General features: G+C 42.7%; 2 protein-coding genes across 9 annotated transcripts in view; one reads left to right on the top strand and one right to left on the bottom strand.

Moving 5' to 3' along the window:
- Positions 1–1,927: 1,927 nt before the first annotated feature.
- Mfap1 (microfibril associated protein 1) lies at positions 1,928–18,241 on the bottom strand. The gene is made up of 9 exons (XM_038331179.2): positions 18,042–18,241; positions 14,934–15,153; positions 10,565–10,694; positions 10,047–10,234; positions 7,038–7,146; positions 6,794–6,954; positions 4,315–4,474; positions 2,620–2,709; positions 1,928–2,533 (listed from the first exon to the last, which is right to left on the bottom strand). Exons 1-9 carry the CDS (start codon positions 18,118–18,120, stop codon positions 2,351–2,353), a joined length of 1,320 nt encoding a protein of 439 aa, XP_038187107.1. The 5' UTR covers positions 18,121–18,241; the 3' UTR covers positions 1,928–2,350.
- Positions 18,193–18,673, top strand: part of Wdr76 (WD repeat domain 76) — a 31,983-nt gene continuing 31,502 nt past the window's right edge. For 5 of the 8 annotated variants that reach the window (XM_038331178.1, XM_038331175.1, XM_038331177.1 and 2 more), the window contains exon 1: positions 18,197–18,430. The gene's annotated coding sequence lies outside the window, so the exon portion shown is untranslated. Of the gene's footprint in view, positions 18,431–18,673 lie in introns of all 8 variants that reach the window. The other 3 variants (XM_038331170.1, XM_038331173.1, XM_038331171.1) reach the window with 3 other exon arrangements.

Raw genomic sequence — 18,673 nt, 5'->3', positions numbered from 1 at the left:
TCCCCAGTACCTCTCCCCAAAACCCAGGAGTGGCCTGGTGGTGGTGCCACACAAGTTTAATCCCAAGATTTGGAGGCAGGAGCAGGCAGATCTCTAGTTCGAGGCCAGCTGGTCTACAGAGAAAGTTCCAGAACAGCTGAGACTACTCAGAGACCCTGTTTTGAAAGATCAAATTAAAAAAAAAAAACAAAAAACACCAACAGAAGCCACAAGTGGTGGCATGATCCTTTAACTCCAATATTGGAGATTGTGCTAAGACAGGCAGATTCCCAAAACTCACTGGCCAGTCAGCCTAGTCTAATTAGGAACTTCAGACTCTCTAAGACCATGTTCCAAAACAAAGGTAGAGAGTGACTGATACAGTATCAGCACTGCAGTAATGACCTTAGGTCTACATACCCAAATGTGTACACACTCCATTAAGTATATAAGCAACTACATACATATACACACATGCATAAACATGCTAACATACGCACATACACATACTATATGTCTATATATGCATACATGTACACACACATACCTTTTTGGTTTTTTTGCTATGGGATTGTGAAATGTGGCTTAAGCCGGGCTGCAACTTGAGACCTTTCTGCTTCTGTGTGTTTTGTATGCCATCATGTGGCTCAGTGCTCACTTTTATATTTCTTTTTTTTTTTTTTTTTTTAACTTTTATATTTCTTAATACCTTTTATGCAGGATATAAGCAGTTTGTTAGTAGCCTACGAATGGGTCTTGTAGGGGTTATTTTAAGGACAGGAAAAGATACTTTTTTGGTTGTGCTGAGATTAAAAATCTGGGGCCCTTAACTATCCTAGCGCATGTACTCTACTAGTGAACCACACCTTTAACTTGAGGGTTATTTTTTAGATAGAATTTCATTGTATTTCAGACTTGTCCTGAACTTGGGGTCAGGTGATCCTCTCTCAGCTTCTCAAGTAGTTAAGACTACTGTTGAGTACCACCTGGCCCAGCTTTTTTTTTTTTTTTTATTAAAGAATGACTTTGTTTTTAATTACGTGTTTATCTGCAAATGAGTGCATGTGCCCTCAAAGGCTAGAGGCTTCAGATCTCCCTGGAGCCAGGGTTACAGGCAGTTTTTGAACTGCCTGATATGGGTGCTGCAAACAGAACACTGGTGTTCTGGAAGAATACCAAGTGCCCTTAATCACTGAGCCACCTCTTCACCCCTCTTCTCATTGTTATGTAATCAAGGAAAGTCATTCAGCTGATGAAATTTCATTCTGTGTATGGTGGTTACACAGTAAATATTACATGGGCAAACGGACTTAACTCTAGGATTAACAGCTGTGGGCACTGGCTCTCCTTCACCTTACACACGAGCTGGATAAGAAAGATTAGTAGGAACTTGACTAAAGGAGTCATATCATATATCATATATATATATGTGTGTGTGTGTGTGTGTGTGTGTGTGTAGCTCTGGCTGTCCTATAACTCACTCTATAGACCAGGCTGGCCTTGAACTCAAGAGATTTACCAGCCCCTGCCTTCAGAGTGCTGGGATTAAAGGGGTGCACCATCATGCCCTGCTTGGATGACCGAACTCTTGATTCTCCTGTTTCTACTTCCCAAGTGCTGGGATTACAGGTGTTTGCCATCATACCTAGCTATCCTTTATTTTAGATACTAGATTTTTTCTTTTTGAGACAGGGTTTCACTATGTAGCTCTGGCTGGCCTTGAAGAGATCTATGTGGGTCTCTCCATTGAATGCTGGGATTAAAGGCATGTGTGACCATACTCAGCCTCTTTTTAGTGACATAAGAGTTGTCACATTGTATATTTTGTTTCCACTATTATGGTAAAAATATTTCTGGTGTGTGGCGCTCTCTCTCTCTCTCTCTCTCTCTCTCTCTCTCTCTCTCTCTCTCTCACACACACACACACGCACACACACACGCACTCACACACAGATCAAAAAGTATGTTTACTTAGAAAAGTAGATTCAACACCCCAAATGCAAAAACAGGTTGGACTGAGCTTAGAGTTCCTGATATCCTACTGCTGACCCAAGGGAAGAAGTAATGTACCATCCACTCATAGGCCCACATATCTGATCCAGGCTAAGGTGCTGGAAAAATAAACCCAGAACAGTCCCAAGTCAATATGGGAAGCCATGGTAGAAACAGTTTTAAGTGGGAAGCCTCCAATCCTCCCTGGTTGGTGCTTTTCTGTGGGTTTCTCTGTTTGAGTCCAAACCCCTTACAAAGCACCTTCAGACACAAGTCACGGCAAGAGTCCAGAAGGCTCTGTACAAGAACTATGTGAGAAATGGTTAAAGAAAACGAGGACCAGATCCCCCGTCCCACAGCTGGAGTAAGTAGTTGAAGCTTAGGTGGTTTTCCTCTTCTTGGCAGATGGGCGCTCAAATACATCACGTACCCCAGCTGCCTTCTGTTTAAAGAACTTTGTGTTCTGGGCACTCTCTTGGCCCCATGCAGAGTCAAAGGAAGTGGTATCTTGATCCACAAGGTGGGTGTACTTGGTACGACCAGACCGTCCAAAATTCTTGACCTGAAAGAAGGGTGGATGATTATGACACCAAACAAACACCCCATGCTCAGCTCCCAGTCTGTTTTCGTTACTGAGAATCCCCATACCTGCATGACTTTTGGAAGAATGGTTTTGTTGAAATGGTCCTCAAGAGTAGGTGCACTGAAATCCCTCTTGTAGACCTCTTCATCCTCATCCTGTGGAAAAGAACCTTATCAGATTGTGGTTTTTACTTTCCACATATGCAAACCACAAATTTATTAAATACAACAAAGGAACAAGAGGGTAGTGAGCCTTTCTTTCAGAAAGGTGGGGAGACAGTGTTTCTGATACTGTTATGTTCCCTACAAGCCTGTTCTGATCCGGCATTCACTGCACATTTCATGCAGGTTCAGTTCTGAAGCCCCTACATCTCCAATCCTTTTACATGTGCACCTTTACTTGGACACTGTGTTAGAACCTGAAACATAGTGGGTGAAAATCATTCCTAATGTTCCCAAGGCAGATTCCTTTCCTGATTTTACTTTTTTATATGTAGGAACATCATTCTCTCAATGATCTAGATTAAAAATTTGAATACCTCCTGTACATCCATTTACTACAGCCTATGAACTATTTACCTGGGTTGGAGGATCTTTCTATAGTTATTATTAATATTTATTTTTATTTCATGTGATTGGTGCTTTGCCTGCATGCATGTAAGATTATCGATTCCCTGGACGTGGAGTTATAGACAATTGTGAGCCATGTGGGTGCTGGGAACTGTACCCAGGTCCTTTGGAACTGCAACTGCAGCCAGTGCTCTTAACCACTGAGCCAACTCTCTAGCCCCTCTTTTTTTTTTTCTTAAAAAATTATTTTATGTGTATGGGTACGTGCATTTATGTCCATGTACCATGTATGTGCCTGGTACCCGTTGAGCTCAGAAGGAGGTGTGGGACGCCCCTGGAATTGGAGTTTCAGTTGAGTTGAGAAGAGCCATGTGGGTGATAGGAATCAAATGTGGCTCCTCTGCAAGAGCAGCCATTGTTCTAATCACCGAACCATCTCTCTAGGCCTTGCATTATAGAAGCCACCACAATGTTTCTAAAATGCAACTCCTGGTTTTCGAGACAGGGTTTCTTTGTGTAACAGCCTTGGCTGTACTGGAACTCGCCCTGTAGACCAGGCTGGCCTGGAATTCACAGAGATCCGCCTGTCTCTGCCTCCTGACTATGAAATAACTTCTACAGGGTTTGAGAACCTAATTAGTGGAGTATATAGATCCATAGCTTCATTTCTTTAATGTCATTCATCATCACTTCCTGAGAGCTAAGTTTAAAACAAATTAGTTGATGATTCTTGCTGCTCCCTTTTGTTAATGGATTTTGTTAATGTTTTCATTCTTGGGGAAAAGAACTAAAAGTGTTTTGAGTGTATGTCCAACCTCATTGACTGACTCTGCCCCAAGACAGTTACAAATGTAGCCTAGCACAAAACTGTGAATCTACTATTTTAAGTATCATCCCCACCTCCAAGACAGGGGCTCTCTGTGTAGCCCTAGGACTCACACTGTAGTCCAGGTTGGTCTCAAACTCACTGATCTGCCTGCCTAGGGCATCCTAAGTGCTGGGAGTAAAGGTGTATGCCACAACTGCCCCAGCCTATCCTAAGTATCTCAATGACACTTCTTTCTGAATTACTTAATGCCTTGGTTTAATTGTGCAATTGTGCGGATGACAATGTAATGTCACAATGTTAAAAGGTTGGACATGTCTGTAAGCTATTACTACTGCCCAGTTTTCTGAATCCCTTTCACTTACCATGAAGAAGGCACCCCGGTGATAATACTTTTGCAAAAACTTGTATTTGCCCTTAACAGCTTTGTTGGTAATGACTTTGCCATTTGCCCGAAGTTCAGCCCGCCTTTCTTCCTCAGTCAGGTTTCGCATGCGTTCAATTTCTGCTTTCTCCTTTTCAAGTCTATCCAGAGAAGAAAAGTATTAGTATTTTTCTGAATTCAGAAGCCCAAACAGCTGAAAATAACGGCCCGTCTTCTCTCAGGCACTATTTGTCTTTTCCTGTTTCATTTGCTCACTCGCACACTGATTCATGCACAGCAGGTCTGCTACACAGCCGGCCTGGGACTCTCAGCCTCACGCCTCTTCTCCTCACTGCTAGTATTATGGACAGGCTCAAGCTGCCAAACCCAGTTACATCTTTAGTTCTGGTCACTGCTTTTAGAAGTCAAGATCAGGAGTACAATGAACAAAAACATGAGTTGGTCTTCATTATTGTGTTTGCCAGAACAGGACTATAAATGTCCCAAAATTGATTCTAGTCTTTCTGAGGTTCAGATATATTGTTACTGCTTGATTTTACAACACTAATTCTGTCTGCCCTCAAATACCTTAGCTTTTAAAACAAAATTTGAATTCAAAATAACTGGCAAATTTACACAATGGAGTACTACACAGCAGAAAAAAATAACGACATCTTGAATTCTGCAGGAAAATGGATGGAGCTAGAAAACATCATTTTGAATGAGGTGACCCAGACAGAAAGACAATTATCACATGTACTCACTCATAGGTGTTTTTAAAACATAAAGCAAAGAAAACCACCCTACAAACCACAGTCCCAGAGAACTTAGATAACAGTGAGGACACTAAGAGAGACTTACATAGATCTAATCTACATGGGAAGTAGAAAAAGACAAGATCTCCTGAGTAATTTGGGAGCATGGGGACCTTGGGGGAGGGCTGAAGGAGGGAGGGGAGAGGCAGGGAGGGGAGCTGTAGAGCTCAATAAAAAACAAAACAAAACAAAACCATGGTTACATGGCAATACTTAGAATAATAATAATAATAATAATAATAATAATAATAATAAAAACAAACAAAGACCCAAACAAAATAACTGGCAAGATTTTGCTTATAATCCTTCATAAGCATACTGTAATTCATACATCACATCACAAATTAAGGATTACCAATATTAAGTACAGTGGATTTTAATCCTTATTCTGGGGAAAAAGGGAGATAATATCCTTTTTCTCAGAAAAATATTATGTGTACATATAATTTTAACATTAAAGTCTTAATACAAGGGTTTGGGATGTGACTCCGTGGTACAATCCTTACCTAGGGTACATGAAGCCTGATTCCTGTCTCTAGCACCATATAAACTGGGCGTGGGGACACATGCTAACTAGCTCTCAGGAGGCAAAGGCAGAGGAGCAGAAGCTCAAGGTCACATAGAACACTCTCTTAAAAAACAGAAATATGTCAAATAAAGACTCAACACCAGCTACAAGGAACGTGATACTCATCCCCTGGTCTGGATTCTACAGGCACCAACACTCACACAGATACATATCCATACATTCACACATATATACACATAATTAAAAAAAGTCTCAGGCTGGAAGATGGCTCAGCCAGCAGTTAAGAGAACAGTGAAGGTCCTAAGTTGAATTTCCAGCAACCACACGGTAGTTCGCAACCATCTGTAACAGGTCTGATGCCTTCTTCTGGTATACATGAAACAGCACATTCATGTACATAAAATACACAAATAAATAAATCTTAAAAAAAAAAAAAACTCAAGCCTGGCATGGCGGCACACACCTTTAAGTCTAATACTCAGGAGGCAGAGGCCGGTGGATCTCTAAGAATTTGAGGCAACCTGGATTACATAGCGAGTTCTAGGTCAGCCAAGGATTCTGCCTCAAAGGAAAAAAAAAAAAAAAAAGGCCCATTATGAGAACACCGGAAACTACAAAATAAAGACAGTTATGTAGTGGTGGCTTTGCTTTGTGGGTTAGTAGTTCAGAAAGAACTTGCTTTCCATGGTGCTTGCCACTCTGCCCTCGTAGGGGTAGGATATGCTTTTCTGCCCCTTTTTCTTGGACTGCCCTGTGGCTCCATCTGAATAATAAAAATAGCACAGAAGTGACACAGGAGCTCTGGAACTTAGGAGACACTGCCAGCTTCCACCATGCCTGGAGGTAAAGTGTGAGCAAAGCAAGACTGAGGGAAATGAAGCATCTAGCCACACCGGAGAAGGGCTTCTGGACGCTCTGGCCCAGGCAGTCCTCCAGCTCAAGTGAGCACTACTAGAGGAACTGCTCGGTCAACCTCCACCGCTGAAAAACACAGTACCGTTGTTTCAAGCAACTCAATTCTGAGTCACAACGTGAGAAATTAGTAATATTTGTGTTTAATAGGAAACTAAAGGATCTTAGCTGTTTGCAGATAAACTAGTGCCATTAGAGGCATCAGTGACCTTCCCAATACTCACGCTTCTCGGTCTTCTCTGTCCCTCTTGATTCTTTTGAGCTCTCGGACTTTCCATGCCTCATATTCCTCCTCATCATTTTCGTCGTCGGTATTGAGTGCATCCAGGGCAGCGAGAGACCGCTTGTTCTCCTCCAGCTCTTTCTTGGTCTCTTCTTCTACAATCTGGGTAAGGAAAACAATTTAGCTACTCGAGTCCATCTCGCTGTACACAGAGGCTCGCATTCAATCCAGGACCCTCCCAGCACCTTTAGTGTGTACTTGCGGCGCTCCTCAGCCATGCGTTTTGCTTCCTGTTCCAGTTCCTTCTGTTTCAACGCTTCAGCTTCTCGTTCTTGAACTGTCACTCGGTCCTTCCTGCATCACAGAGGTCCTGTTCATTACCCCAAGTCCTTAGTGCGGAACTGTGCCCTTCAGATTTAGTTCAAGCCAAAGCCCAACCCAGGTGCATTTCAGCTCTATTTCCTCCCTCAGTACCAAGACTCTGTGTGCGAGACATGTTGTATTTCTGGTCTTTTAAAACTTTTCTTCAATTTTTTCATTTTTATTTTACTTTTTTGAGACAGGGCCTCACTACATAGCCTTCACAGGGCTGAAACTCCCTGTGTAGACCAGGGAGGTCCAGAACTCAGAGACCCACCTGCTTCTGCCCCCCGAGTGCAGGCATTAAAGATGTGGTACCACCATGTTCCTTTAATGCCTACAAAGGCTAGGAGAGGAGCACTGGACGCCCCAGAACTGCAGTTACAGATGGCTATTAGTTCCCATGTGGGTGCTGGGAATTGAGCCTGGGTGCTCTGGAAGACAACTCTAGTGATTATAACCACTAAGCCATCTTTCGAAGCATCTTGTTTGTTTGACAAGAAGTTTATGAAGCACTGGTTAGCTTCAAACTCATGGCAATCCTCCAGCCTCAGCCTCCCAGAATGTTAGGATTAAAAACAATTACCACAATGCCTAGCTAAGTAAGTTGTCTACTTACTGAGCTATTTGCTGTTTTTTCTATCCCTAAATACAGCATGACCAATTTCTCCTCTCCTGGTAATGGGATTTGAACCCTGGATTTGGCCCATAAGGCAAATGCTCTACTACTTAGCTATATCCTCTGCTCTTTTATTTTATTATTATTACAAAAAAAAAATCTTTGAGGCCAGCCTGGTCTATGTAGCTGAGTTCCAGGACAGCCAGGGCTACACAGAAAAACCCTGTCTCAACCCTACCAACACCCCCCCAAAAAAAACATTTCAAGTTTCATGTGATTGGATGTCTTGTCTACATGTATGTCTGTATGTCTGTATACTGAATACATGCCTGGTACCCATGGAGGCCAGAAGAGGGCATCGAATCCCATGAAGCTGGAATCACACGAGCCACTGTATGGCTATTGGGCATTGAACCCAGGTCTTCTGGAAGAGCAGCAAGAGCTATTAAACTCTGAGCCATCTCTCCATATTATTATTTTGAGTGTATTATGTATATGAGTGTATGATATATGTACATAATGGTTAAGGTCAGAAGACAACTTCTGGGAATTGGTTTTCTTCTTCACCAAATGGAAACTAGAGATTAAACTTATTCATCAGGCTTGGTATCAAGTACCTTACCCACTGAACCATCTGGCTAGTCCCACTCTTTTTATTTTTGACACAAGAAGGTACTGTAGTGTCTATTCTGGCCTTGAACTTGTATCCTTTTCTCTCTGCCTCAACAGCTGGGACTACAGGGCTGTGTCAACAGTTCATTCTAGGCCTTTTTGCTGTTTTGAGGCAGGGTCTCAGGTAACCCACACGAGCCTCACATAGGAGTTTCACTGAGTCATCTTCTCACTCACCAATGTAGGCCTTGGACTCTGTTAGTAGTCAGGACGGCCTTGAACACTGGATGTCTGAGACAGTACTTCTATCTACCACTTCTCAAGTATGTGGATTGCAGGTATGTGTCACAATGGCTGGCTTCATCTCAGGACTTTGCAGCACCAAAATTCCCTTAATCATTGATAACTGACTATTTAACAAGGATTCTGCTGGGTTGACTATAAACAGTAGGATTCCTAGGCATTAAGAAAGAAAGAGAAACTTGTTTTGTAAGCTTAATTTTGTGTTTAAAACATGACTTTCTCTGGTAATGTGTTAAGGCATTTTCCTAGCATATACATGGGTTTTATCTCTAGTATCACTCAGATAAAACAAAACAAAAACAGCCTCAACAAAAATTGATTAGTGGGGCTGGAGAGATGGCTCAGATGACTGCTCTTCCAGAGGTCCTGAGTTCAATTCCTAGCAACCACATGGTGGTGGCTCACAGCCATCTGTAATGAGATCTGGTGCCCTCTTCTGGTCAGCAAGCATACATACAGACAGAACACTCTATACATAATAAATAAATAAATCTTAAAAAAAATTGATTAGTAAGGCATATTTGTAAGCCCAGCACTTAGGATGCTGAGGCAAGAGGATCACAAGTCTGAAACCAGTCTAGGCCTCATAGTGAATTTTGGCCATCTTAAACTGCGCAGCAAAGGACAATACCCAGATCACCGTTATGTTGTGGGATATATGAACTGTGAACTGGGAGATCATGTTATTTAAATAAAGTCAACCATACGTCAAGAGTCAGAGCAAGCAACTAGCTGACTGGAAGTAACCATAGAGCGAGGAGAAGTTGGGACATGGAGAGGGAGAGGGGGAGGGGGAGGGGGAGGGGGAGATAGATACAGGAAATAGAAAGGAGAAACATCCAGTTGGAGGAGTTTTTGTTTCAGATGGGATAGAAAAAAACAGAGGAGGAAGGTCAGCTGGGTGCCTTTTCTGCCTCTCTGAGTTAGCAGGTTTTCATCCCAGCATCTGGCTCCTGAGTCTTTATTAAAGTAGAATAATAAAAACAACACTTTTAGGCAGATCTGCTAACATCTGGCTACTTCTCAGCACCTCTGCTACAGGACCAGGGCATTTGGAAGAAGATTTACACTGCAGGAAAATGTGGGATATTGAGTCTTTTACTATCAGACTTAGAACTTAACCATGTGGATTCTGTCCTAGTTTGACTATTTTCCCCCTCTCCTCTGCTGGGGATTGAACTTAGGCCCTTGTGCTTACTAAGCAAACATTTATCACTGACTGATATTGTTAGTCTCCTTTTTGAGAATTAGAGAGTTTTCTTAATTGTCCAGGCTTGTCTTGATCTAGCAATCCTCCTACCTCAGCCTGCTGAGTAGCTGGGAATCCAGGCCTGGCTGAGCAGGTCTGGCGCACACTTACTTTCGGATGAAGACAGGCTTAAGTCGAGGCTCCATCTCGTCTTCACTGTCCGTGTACTCCTCATACTCAGACTCTGACTCCGACTCCTCCCCGGAGTGTCCTTCATCTTCCAATTCCATGACTTCCATCTCTTCATTTTTCCTCTCCTGTGCTCGCTGACGCATCATGCCACGGCGCCGCTCTATTTCCTATGAAGGCATTTATCTTAGCCAGTTATTCAAACGGCTTGTGCTCCAAATCTGTTTGGTTGGTGCTAAGGACTGAACTCAGGGCTTTGTTTACACTAAGTCCAAGTCCTACTGCTGAGTCCCTAGCATAGCTTTGATTTTATCTTCAATAGGTTCAAGAAACACTGACACGAGGAAGCAAAAGCCAGCATGATTTAGTCCAACAAATAGGAATCACAACCAAAGTTCAGCTAAGAGTAGCAAATCTTATGCCTGTATAGCCTCAAAAATGAGTACTGGTCTCAATTTTTCATTGTACCCTGGGGGAACATCCACGTTCTTCCCTCTTACCTCATCATCAATTTCTTCCTCCTCTTCTTCACTGCTATCTTCTCGTTCTATGCGCCAGGCATCTCCTTCTACTTCTGAGTCACTTTCTCCTACCACTTCAGGTTCTACTATTTTCCGGTGTCGAGCCAATCTGAAAAGCAGAGTTTCCAAGTGTACTATTAATATCAATATCATTCTCTCTCTCTCTCATCCATCTATCTCTATCTATCATCTATCTATCTATCTATCTATCTATCTATCTATCTATCTATCTATCTATCTATCTATCTATCTGAACACCAACCACATTTGCTTGGTTGCAATGTCCTGAAATTACATTTGCTTTCTTTCTTCTCTTTCTCCCCACTTCTTTCTCTCTTTTCCCCTCTCCAATATTTTTACTCTTTAGTCCTAGCTGACCTTGAACTCATTCTGTATACCAGGCTGGTCTTAAACTCAGAGAGATCCACCTGCCTAATATTGAAGTCTTAACGTGGAAAAACTAAAGTTCAGATTCCAGAAACTAAAACAGTTAACAGTAGAATGTCTGAAAAAGTTATAAGGAATCATACTGTCTGTCTACCTAAAGTTAGATATGACACATATAAGTATATGTGTACACACATACATATGTAATTTAAATAAAAATTTCCTGCCTCAGTTGGCAATATTGACCTCCTCAAGAGCCACAGACCATCTAATAAAAATCCCTAGACCAGGTATGACAAGCCTCTCTTTCAAATTGTTGATCAGGGGAGTCCAAAGAACTCCCAAAACATTACAGGCTACCACTGTTGCTCTTGGTAGAGTCCCAGAGGTTGAAGGCAATTGACTACTGTCTAAGGCACCATGTACTTTGGAGACAGGATCTGGAGAATCCAAGTTGTACCTGATCTTAAAGCCCCCTCCTCAAGGAGTAGTTTGCATGGTACCAGAAGACACCATGCAAGTTCTCAAGTGAGGGAGGCAATCAAGAGCCCTACCCAGCTTTGCATCCTATGAACTACAGTAACTACCAGTATAGCATGATAACCTTATGGGTGTAATAATGACACACCTATGTTAGTGGTGACCAAGAGCTCTCTAATTGGACTTAAGACTTGTTCAGCAAGAGGGAAACCATGTCTAGTACTGAAAACTTGGCCAACTATCCATAGCTACTGAGATCAGGGAGGAGTGCCTGGAACTGCTACTTTACTAAACCAGCTTCATTCCTAACTGTAGTCTAAATATTTATACTTATTCCTATAGCTCTCACCCCTCATCAAAGAAATCTTTGAAACAGAAGAAAACCATTACAGAAAACTACAACCAATCAAAATTCAAAGAACGAAATGATCATGTGGTACCCAGTTCCAATTAATAATTTCTACACCAGGGCTGGAGAGATGGCTCAGAGGTTAAGAGCATTGCCTGCTCTTCCAGAGGTCCTGAGTTCAATTCCCAGTAACCACATGGTGGCTCACAACCATCTGTAATGGGGTCTGGTTCCCTCTTCTGGCCTGCAGACATACACACAAGATAGAGTATTGTATACATAATAAATAAATAAATATTTAAAAAAAAATAATTTCTACACCATAACTCCTGCACCTGAGGCTTGGGGAATATCGGAGAAGAGGGGACAGAAACATTTCCAGAGCCAGAGGAAGAGGAAGTCTGCTGTGAAAGTACTTGTCCTTTACCATACCATACCAATGGCCAGCCCTGAAATCATACACACACAAGTAACACCATACAGACTGAGCAAGTTGTGTTTATGTATTTAGGCAGGCGTGTGTATGTGAATCAATAACTTAAGAAAAAGAGGCCGGCTGGCAGGTGGGTGCATGCCTTTAATCCTAGCACACGGGAAGTAGAGGTAGCAATATCTCGAGGTAGCAGTATCGAGATCAGCCTAGTTTACAAAGGTAATTCCAGTACAGTCAGGGCCACACAGAGAAAAACAACAACAATAACAACAAAGAAAGAAAAAGAGGCCAATAATTTGAGATAGTAAGGGGAGAGTTAGAGAGAGGAAAGAGGGAAATGATATAATTATATTTTAATTTAAAAAAATTAAAAATTATACATACAACCTAAAAGATTAAAACAGAGTATCAGAGTACATAGTTAAGTTGGTTTTTTCTTTTTGTGTGTGTTTTTCTTTTTAGTATTTATTTATGTATGAGAGCTCTATCTGCATGTACACCTGCGCACCAGAAGAGGACATCAGATCATCAGATCCCACCATGGTTGGCTGTGAATCACCATGTGGTTTCTGGGAACCAAACTTAGGACCTCTAGAAGAGCAGCCAGTGTTCTCAACCTCTGAGCCATCTCTCCAAACCCCTAAAACATTAGTTTAGGCATGGTACTGGGGCACATTAGGGATCTTTTTTTAAAAAAATATTTATTTATTTATTATGTATACAATATTCTGTCTGTGTGTATGCCTGCAGGCCAGAAGAGGGCACCAGACTCCATTATAGATGGTTGTGAGCCACCATGTGGTTGTTGGGAATTGAACTCAGGACCTTTGGAAGAGCAGGCAATGCTCTTAACCTCTGAGCCATCTCTCCAGCCCCATTAGGGATCTTTTTAATGGTTCAAGTAGCTCAGTTTATTAGGTTTATTACATTGCCCTCAGCAGCATAGTATTTTCGTGAGACCAGGATTTGGTGGCTGCTGTGATAAAAGACAATTAAACATGAAAATTGATAGGAAAGGTCTGAGAAGTTGGCAGTATCCAACAGTTTCTAGTGAGTTACCAGTGTAAGTAACTGGTTTTGTAAGGGTGAAATAGAACATTTTCTTTTTTAGGCATACAATGTTCAAGTGGTTTAGTTGTTAGGACACAAATACTTAAGTTACTTGGATCTATCTAATTAATAAAATAAACGGCTAGGCATTTCCAGCACTCTGGAAAGTGAAGGCAGGAGGTTAAGGAGCTCAGGACATGTTGAGTTCAAGGCCAGCCTGGGCTACATAAGATTCTCAAAAACTCAAAAAGTAAATACCAAAACAAATAAGTAAATAAATAATTGGAACTGTTTTGATCCATGCCATCTGTGAAATTTTTTTATTTATATACTTTAAATTTCATTCATATTATTGTGAGTGTTTATGGTGTGCCAGAGATAAGAGATACAGATAGAGACAGACAGAGGATAAGAATGAATGCAGACATGCATGTGCCACAGCATGTTTGTGGAAATCAAAGGACAAATTCTAGGGATGATGGAAGTCAGGTTGTCAGGGGTACATGACAATTTTATATACTGGGACACCCTGCCAGGCCCCCAAATCGAAACACTACGAGTTGTGAAAGTTCAGGATAGTTTGCCTGCTCTGACTTCTAACTGGGAGTTTCTCTTTCCGACGTGAATCTCCTAACACAACCTATCTTTCCTCCTACTTGTCATTTTTACTTATTGGTCTTTAGAACAAGCAGAAGAGCAAGCTGTGTGGCTCACACCTGTAATGATAGTACTGAGAAGCCAGACAGGACAATCATTGCCACCCTAGGTCATTCTGGGCTACAATACAAGAAAAAACTATATGTTGGGCTGGTGGTGTCACACGCCTTTAATCCCAGGATTTGGGAGGTAGAAGCAGGCATATCACCGAGTTCGGGGCCAGCCTGTGTAGATGGAGCGGTGGGCTGTGTTCCCGCCGCCCTGTTTCCAGCCGCCTGGCTAGTTTATGCCCCAAAATAATTACATGGAACTGTATTCTTTTAAACACTGCCTGGCCCATTAGTTTCAGCCTCTTATTGGTTAATTTTCACATCTTCCTTTAACTCATATTTAGTAATGTGTGTAGCACCATGAGGTGGTCGCTTACCAGGAGAGCCTGTCTATCTTGGAGAGGAGAAGCATAACCAACTATGGCGACTGCCTGAAGCGTCTGCCTCACTCCCAGCATCCTGTTCTGTCTACTCCACCCACCTATGTTTTGACCTATTGGGCCAAGCAGTTTCTTTATTAACCAATAAAAGTCCTCCATCAAGCCTGGTCTATAGAATGAGTTCCAGGATGATCAGGGCTACACAGAAAATCCCTGTTTTGAAAAACCAAAAAGAAAACAGACAAAAAAAAAAAAAAAAAAAAAAAAAAAAAAAGATCAGTTTCTCAAATTTTAAGACATATCTTTAGAAGCTAATTAGAGTCATTAGGCCTAGACATACAGAGCTGTTTTCTGAAGCTGCTACTTCCTGGCTTTGGTCATGTCACTTCCCTAACTCTTTGCTGCCTTAGTTCCTCACCTTTAATATAGGTATAGGAACCACTCTTGTAAGAATCAGCAAGTGGAACCTATTGGGACAGTGTGTATGGCACACAGTAGGACACATATTAGTTATCATCTCCATGAGAGGTCAGAGTTCAAGAACCACAACTCTACTTATTACCTCTCTTCTACATCTTCACTGATGCGGTTCTGTAAACGCCGAAGTCGGGGGTCACTGGACGAATCCTCTTCCTGTTCCTCAGGCTCTGCCTCTTGTTCCTTAGCTTTCTTAATGAACTGAAATTCTTCATCCTCTTCATCTGAGGACTCCATAGGGGCATAATCTGGCCTCTTTCCGGACACATAACGTTTTACCTTTACTTTTTCCATTGAAATCTCACCTGGGCAAGAGAGATAATTAATGTTTCAGTAACCTCTTTCCCAATTCCCTTCAATTCTTAGCCTATGCAGACAGAGCCTTGAGTTCCTGATGGACCAGAGTCTAAAGAGGATATGGCAGCCATTATCCAACTACACATTCATCTATCAGTGCTTTCCTATAAAGACTATGGCAGGAGAAGGCACTTTATGAACACCAACACCGAGACATCAAGAGGCACCTTGGGGACGATGAAGAAGAAGACTGCAGTGAAACTGCAGACCCCTCCCCCTCCCCCCAAATCCAGGCTTTGTCATCATGATTTGAATGGGAATGTTCCCGGGGGGGGGGGGGGGGGGGGGGGGGGGGGCTCAACTTGGGTCCCAGTTGGTGGTGCTGTTAAGAGTATATTTAGGAGGGGCTGGAGAGGTGGCTCAGAGGTTAAGAGCATTGCCTGCTCTTCCAAAGGTCCTGAGTTCAATTCCCAGCAACCACATGGTGGCTGACAACCATCTGTAATGAGGTCTGGTGCCCTCTTCTGGCCTGCAGGCATACACACAGACAGAATATTATATACATAATAAATAAATAAATAAATAAATAAATAAATATTTTTTTTTTTAAAAAGAGTATATTTAGAGATGCAGCCTTGCTAGAGGAAGTATGCCACTAGGGGTAAACTGAGGTTTTAAAGTCATGCACCATTCCTACTGCAGTGCCTGTGTACTTGTCTCTCGCTCTCGCTGCTTCATGCTTACAGTTTAAGACAGGAGCCCACAGCTCCCCGTTTCTGCTGCCATGCCTTGCTCTGCCTCCATGGACTCTAATCCTCTAAAATCAGAAACCCAAATAAACTTTTTTATAAATTGCCTTGATCATGGTATTTTATCACAGCAATAGAAAAGTAGCAAATGCACCCTTATTAAACAAATTCTTAGTAACAGTGCTCAGAATATTAGCAAGAATAATTTAAGTGGAAGCATAAAACACTTTTTTTAGGAGTGGGGGTGGGGTGGAAGAGGGTGGAGAGTTGGGGAGAAAGGGTTTCTCTATGGAGCCCTGACTAACCTGGAACTCACTCTGTAGAGCAGGCTGGCTTTGAACTCAGAGATTTAAAGGCCTGCGCCACCACTGCCCAGCTCACTCAGACATTTTTCCTTTTTAAAGATCTCTCTGAGATCTCTGTGTGTTTCTGAGTGGTGTGTGCACAAGTGTGCAGACGGGCTAGAAGTTGATTCAGGTGCCTTGATCATTTTCCACCTTATTTTTAAATCAAAACTCAAAAGATTTATTTATGTATATGACTGTTTAGACAACATGTATGAATGCATGCCACAAACATGCTTGGTGCTTGAGGAAATCATAAGAGGGCTTCAGATTTCCTGGAATAATAGCTATGGATGACCGAGGCTCACAGTCCTCTCTAAAAACAACGGAGCCATCCCTCCAGTCCAGACACTTTTTTTTTTCAGAGATGGGGTTTCCCTATGTAGACCTGGCTGATGTGGAACTGGGTAAGTTAGACCAGGCTGGCCTCAATCTTAGAGATCTGTCTGCCTCTGCCTACTAAGTGCTGTGCTTAAAGGTGTGCGATCTCAAACTCGGCCTTTATTTATTTATTTGAGACAGTCTCTCACTGAATTGATGTTTGCTGTTTCAGCGACATTAGCTGGCCACCAAGCCTCAAATATTCCCCCTCTCTTCTCTTCTTCCTATAAGGGGGTATATCCATTTTGTGTGGATGCTCGGGGTCTGAACTCAGGCACTGTAAGCAAAGCTATCTCCGTAGTCCCTCCCCCTGAGAGGCTATGTATATCCTTTACAACATAATCTAATACTCTAGGCGAGCGATGGCACACACCTTTAATCCCAGGACTTGGAAGGCAGAGGCAGGCACATCTCTGTGAGTTTAAGGCCAGCCTGGTTTGCAAGAGCTAGTTCCAGGACAGCTACATTTGTAGCCTGGCTGTCCTCAAATTCACAGAGATCCACCTGCCCTGCCTCCCAAGTGCTGGGATTAAGGCATGTGCCACCACCGCCTAGCCAAAAAAAAAAAAAAAAAAAAAAAATTCTAATCTTCTCAATTTCTACTTTCTTTTCCTCTAGCTCTTATGTTGAACCAGATGATCTCTTCTAAAGCATAAACAAGCTGGAGCTGAAGAGATGGTTCAGCACCTAAGAATACCTGCTGCTGATACTCCAGTTCCAGAGGCTCCCACGCTCTCTTCTGGTCTCTCTGGGTACTGACCCCACATGGAGGCATACTCACACACACGAAAAACATTCATACACATAAAAATAAACAAACAATTTCAGTGACTAGAAAAGAGAATAAAACCAAATCAAATTATTTCAAAACACGAGGAAGCCCTTATAATCAAACTGGGCAAATCAAAAGTAGCTTTGGATATCACACACACACACACACACACACAAAGACCTCAGCTCACTTTTTTTCTTATGTTTTTGTTATTGTTTTGGTTGTGAGTCTGGCCTTTAGCGGCTGAGCCATCTCTGTAGCCCTACTTCTATTACTTTTAACGATGCTGTGTGTAGCTACGTGCAGGTGCCGGCAGAGGTCAGAGATGCTAGATCTTCCTGGATTTGGGGCTACAAGTGGTTGCTGAGTCGCCTGATATGGGTGCTGGCAACTGAACTCGGGTCCTCTGGAAAGGCAGTATGTGTTCTGAACCGCCGAGCCACCTCTCTAGCCTCCTTTACTTTTCATACTCTGAGAGGATCTCACTAAGTCGAGCGGATCCCTGATGGGGTGCGAATCTGGGTGGGACGGAGGAAGAAACTAAAGGCTAAGTCTTCAGGGTCAGCAGGGCTGATGCGGCCTCCCTAAGGCAGGTTTGAGGCATACTGAGGCTGAAAGGTAAGATCAGACGGAGGGGGGGGAGCCAGTACCTTTCTCATTGCGAACTGGGACGGCCCCAGCCGTAGACTGAATAGGCGGTTGCTTCATGAGTGCGCTTGGGACCGACATGGTGACGGCTGCGGTGGAGACTCCCAAAACTTGATAAAATCCCAACAGCCAAGCCCAAAGACCACCACACCGCTTCCCACCTAGCTCCGCTAGACACTGCTGCGCGACTGACAGAAACAACTTCCGGCAGAGCTAGAGGAACCGGAAATTTATAAGCAGAGGATTGTGGGATTTTGGAGGACCGCTGAGCACGGACTGCTTAAAGGGGCTGGACTGATAATTCGCGCGTTTCCGTAGGCAACTTTCCCGCCTTCAGCCTCTCAGGATTTGGAAGCTCCTTCTGGCGGGCAGTTGCTTCTTTGGTGTTTTGGTAAGGCTCAGTAAGGTTCGGATTAAATGTTTCATTAGTTATGTTTTGAAGAAACTGAGCAGATAGTGAGGGGCTGTTTGTACATATTGTTGAAAGCTCAGAAGGGTAAAAAGTTTGAGCCGGATAGGTTGGTCATGCCTGTCATCCTAGCATCTGGGAAGCTGACTCAGGATTGCCGCGTTTTGGAGCCTGGGCATCAGAATGAGACCCTGCCTTAAAAAAAAAAAAAAAAAGAAAGAAAGA

Source organism: Arvicola amphibius, chromosome 5 (assembly GCF_903992535.2).
Source record: "Arvicola amphibius chromosome 5, mArvAmp1.2, whole genome shotgun sequence".
Lineage (NCBI taxonomy): Eukaryota > Metazoa > Chordata > Mammalia > Rodentia > Cricetidae > Arvicola > Arvicola amphibius.
Note: the sequence above shows the minus strand (reverse complement) of the source record. Positions and strands in the feature narration are given on the sequence as shown.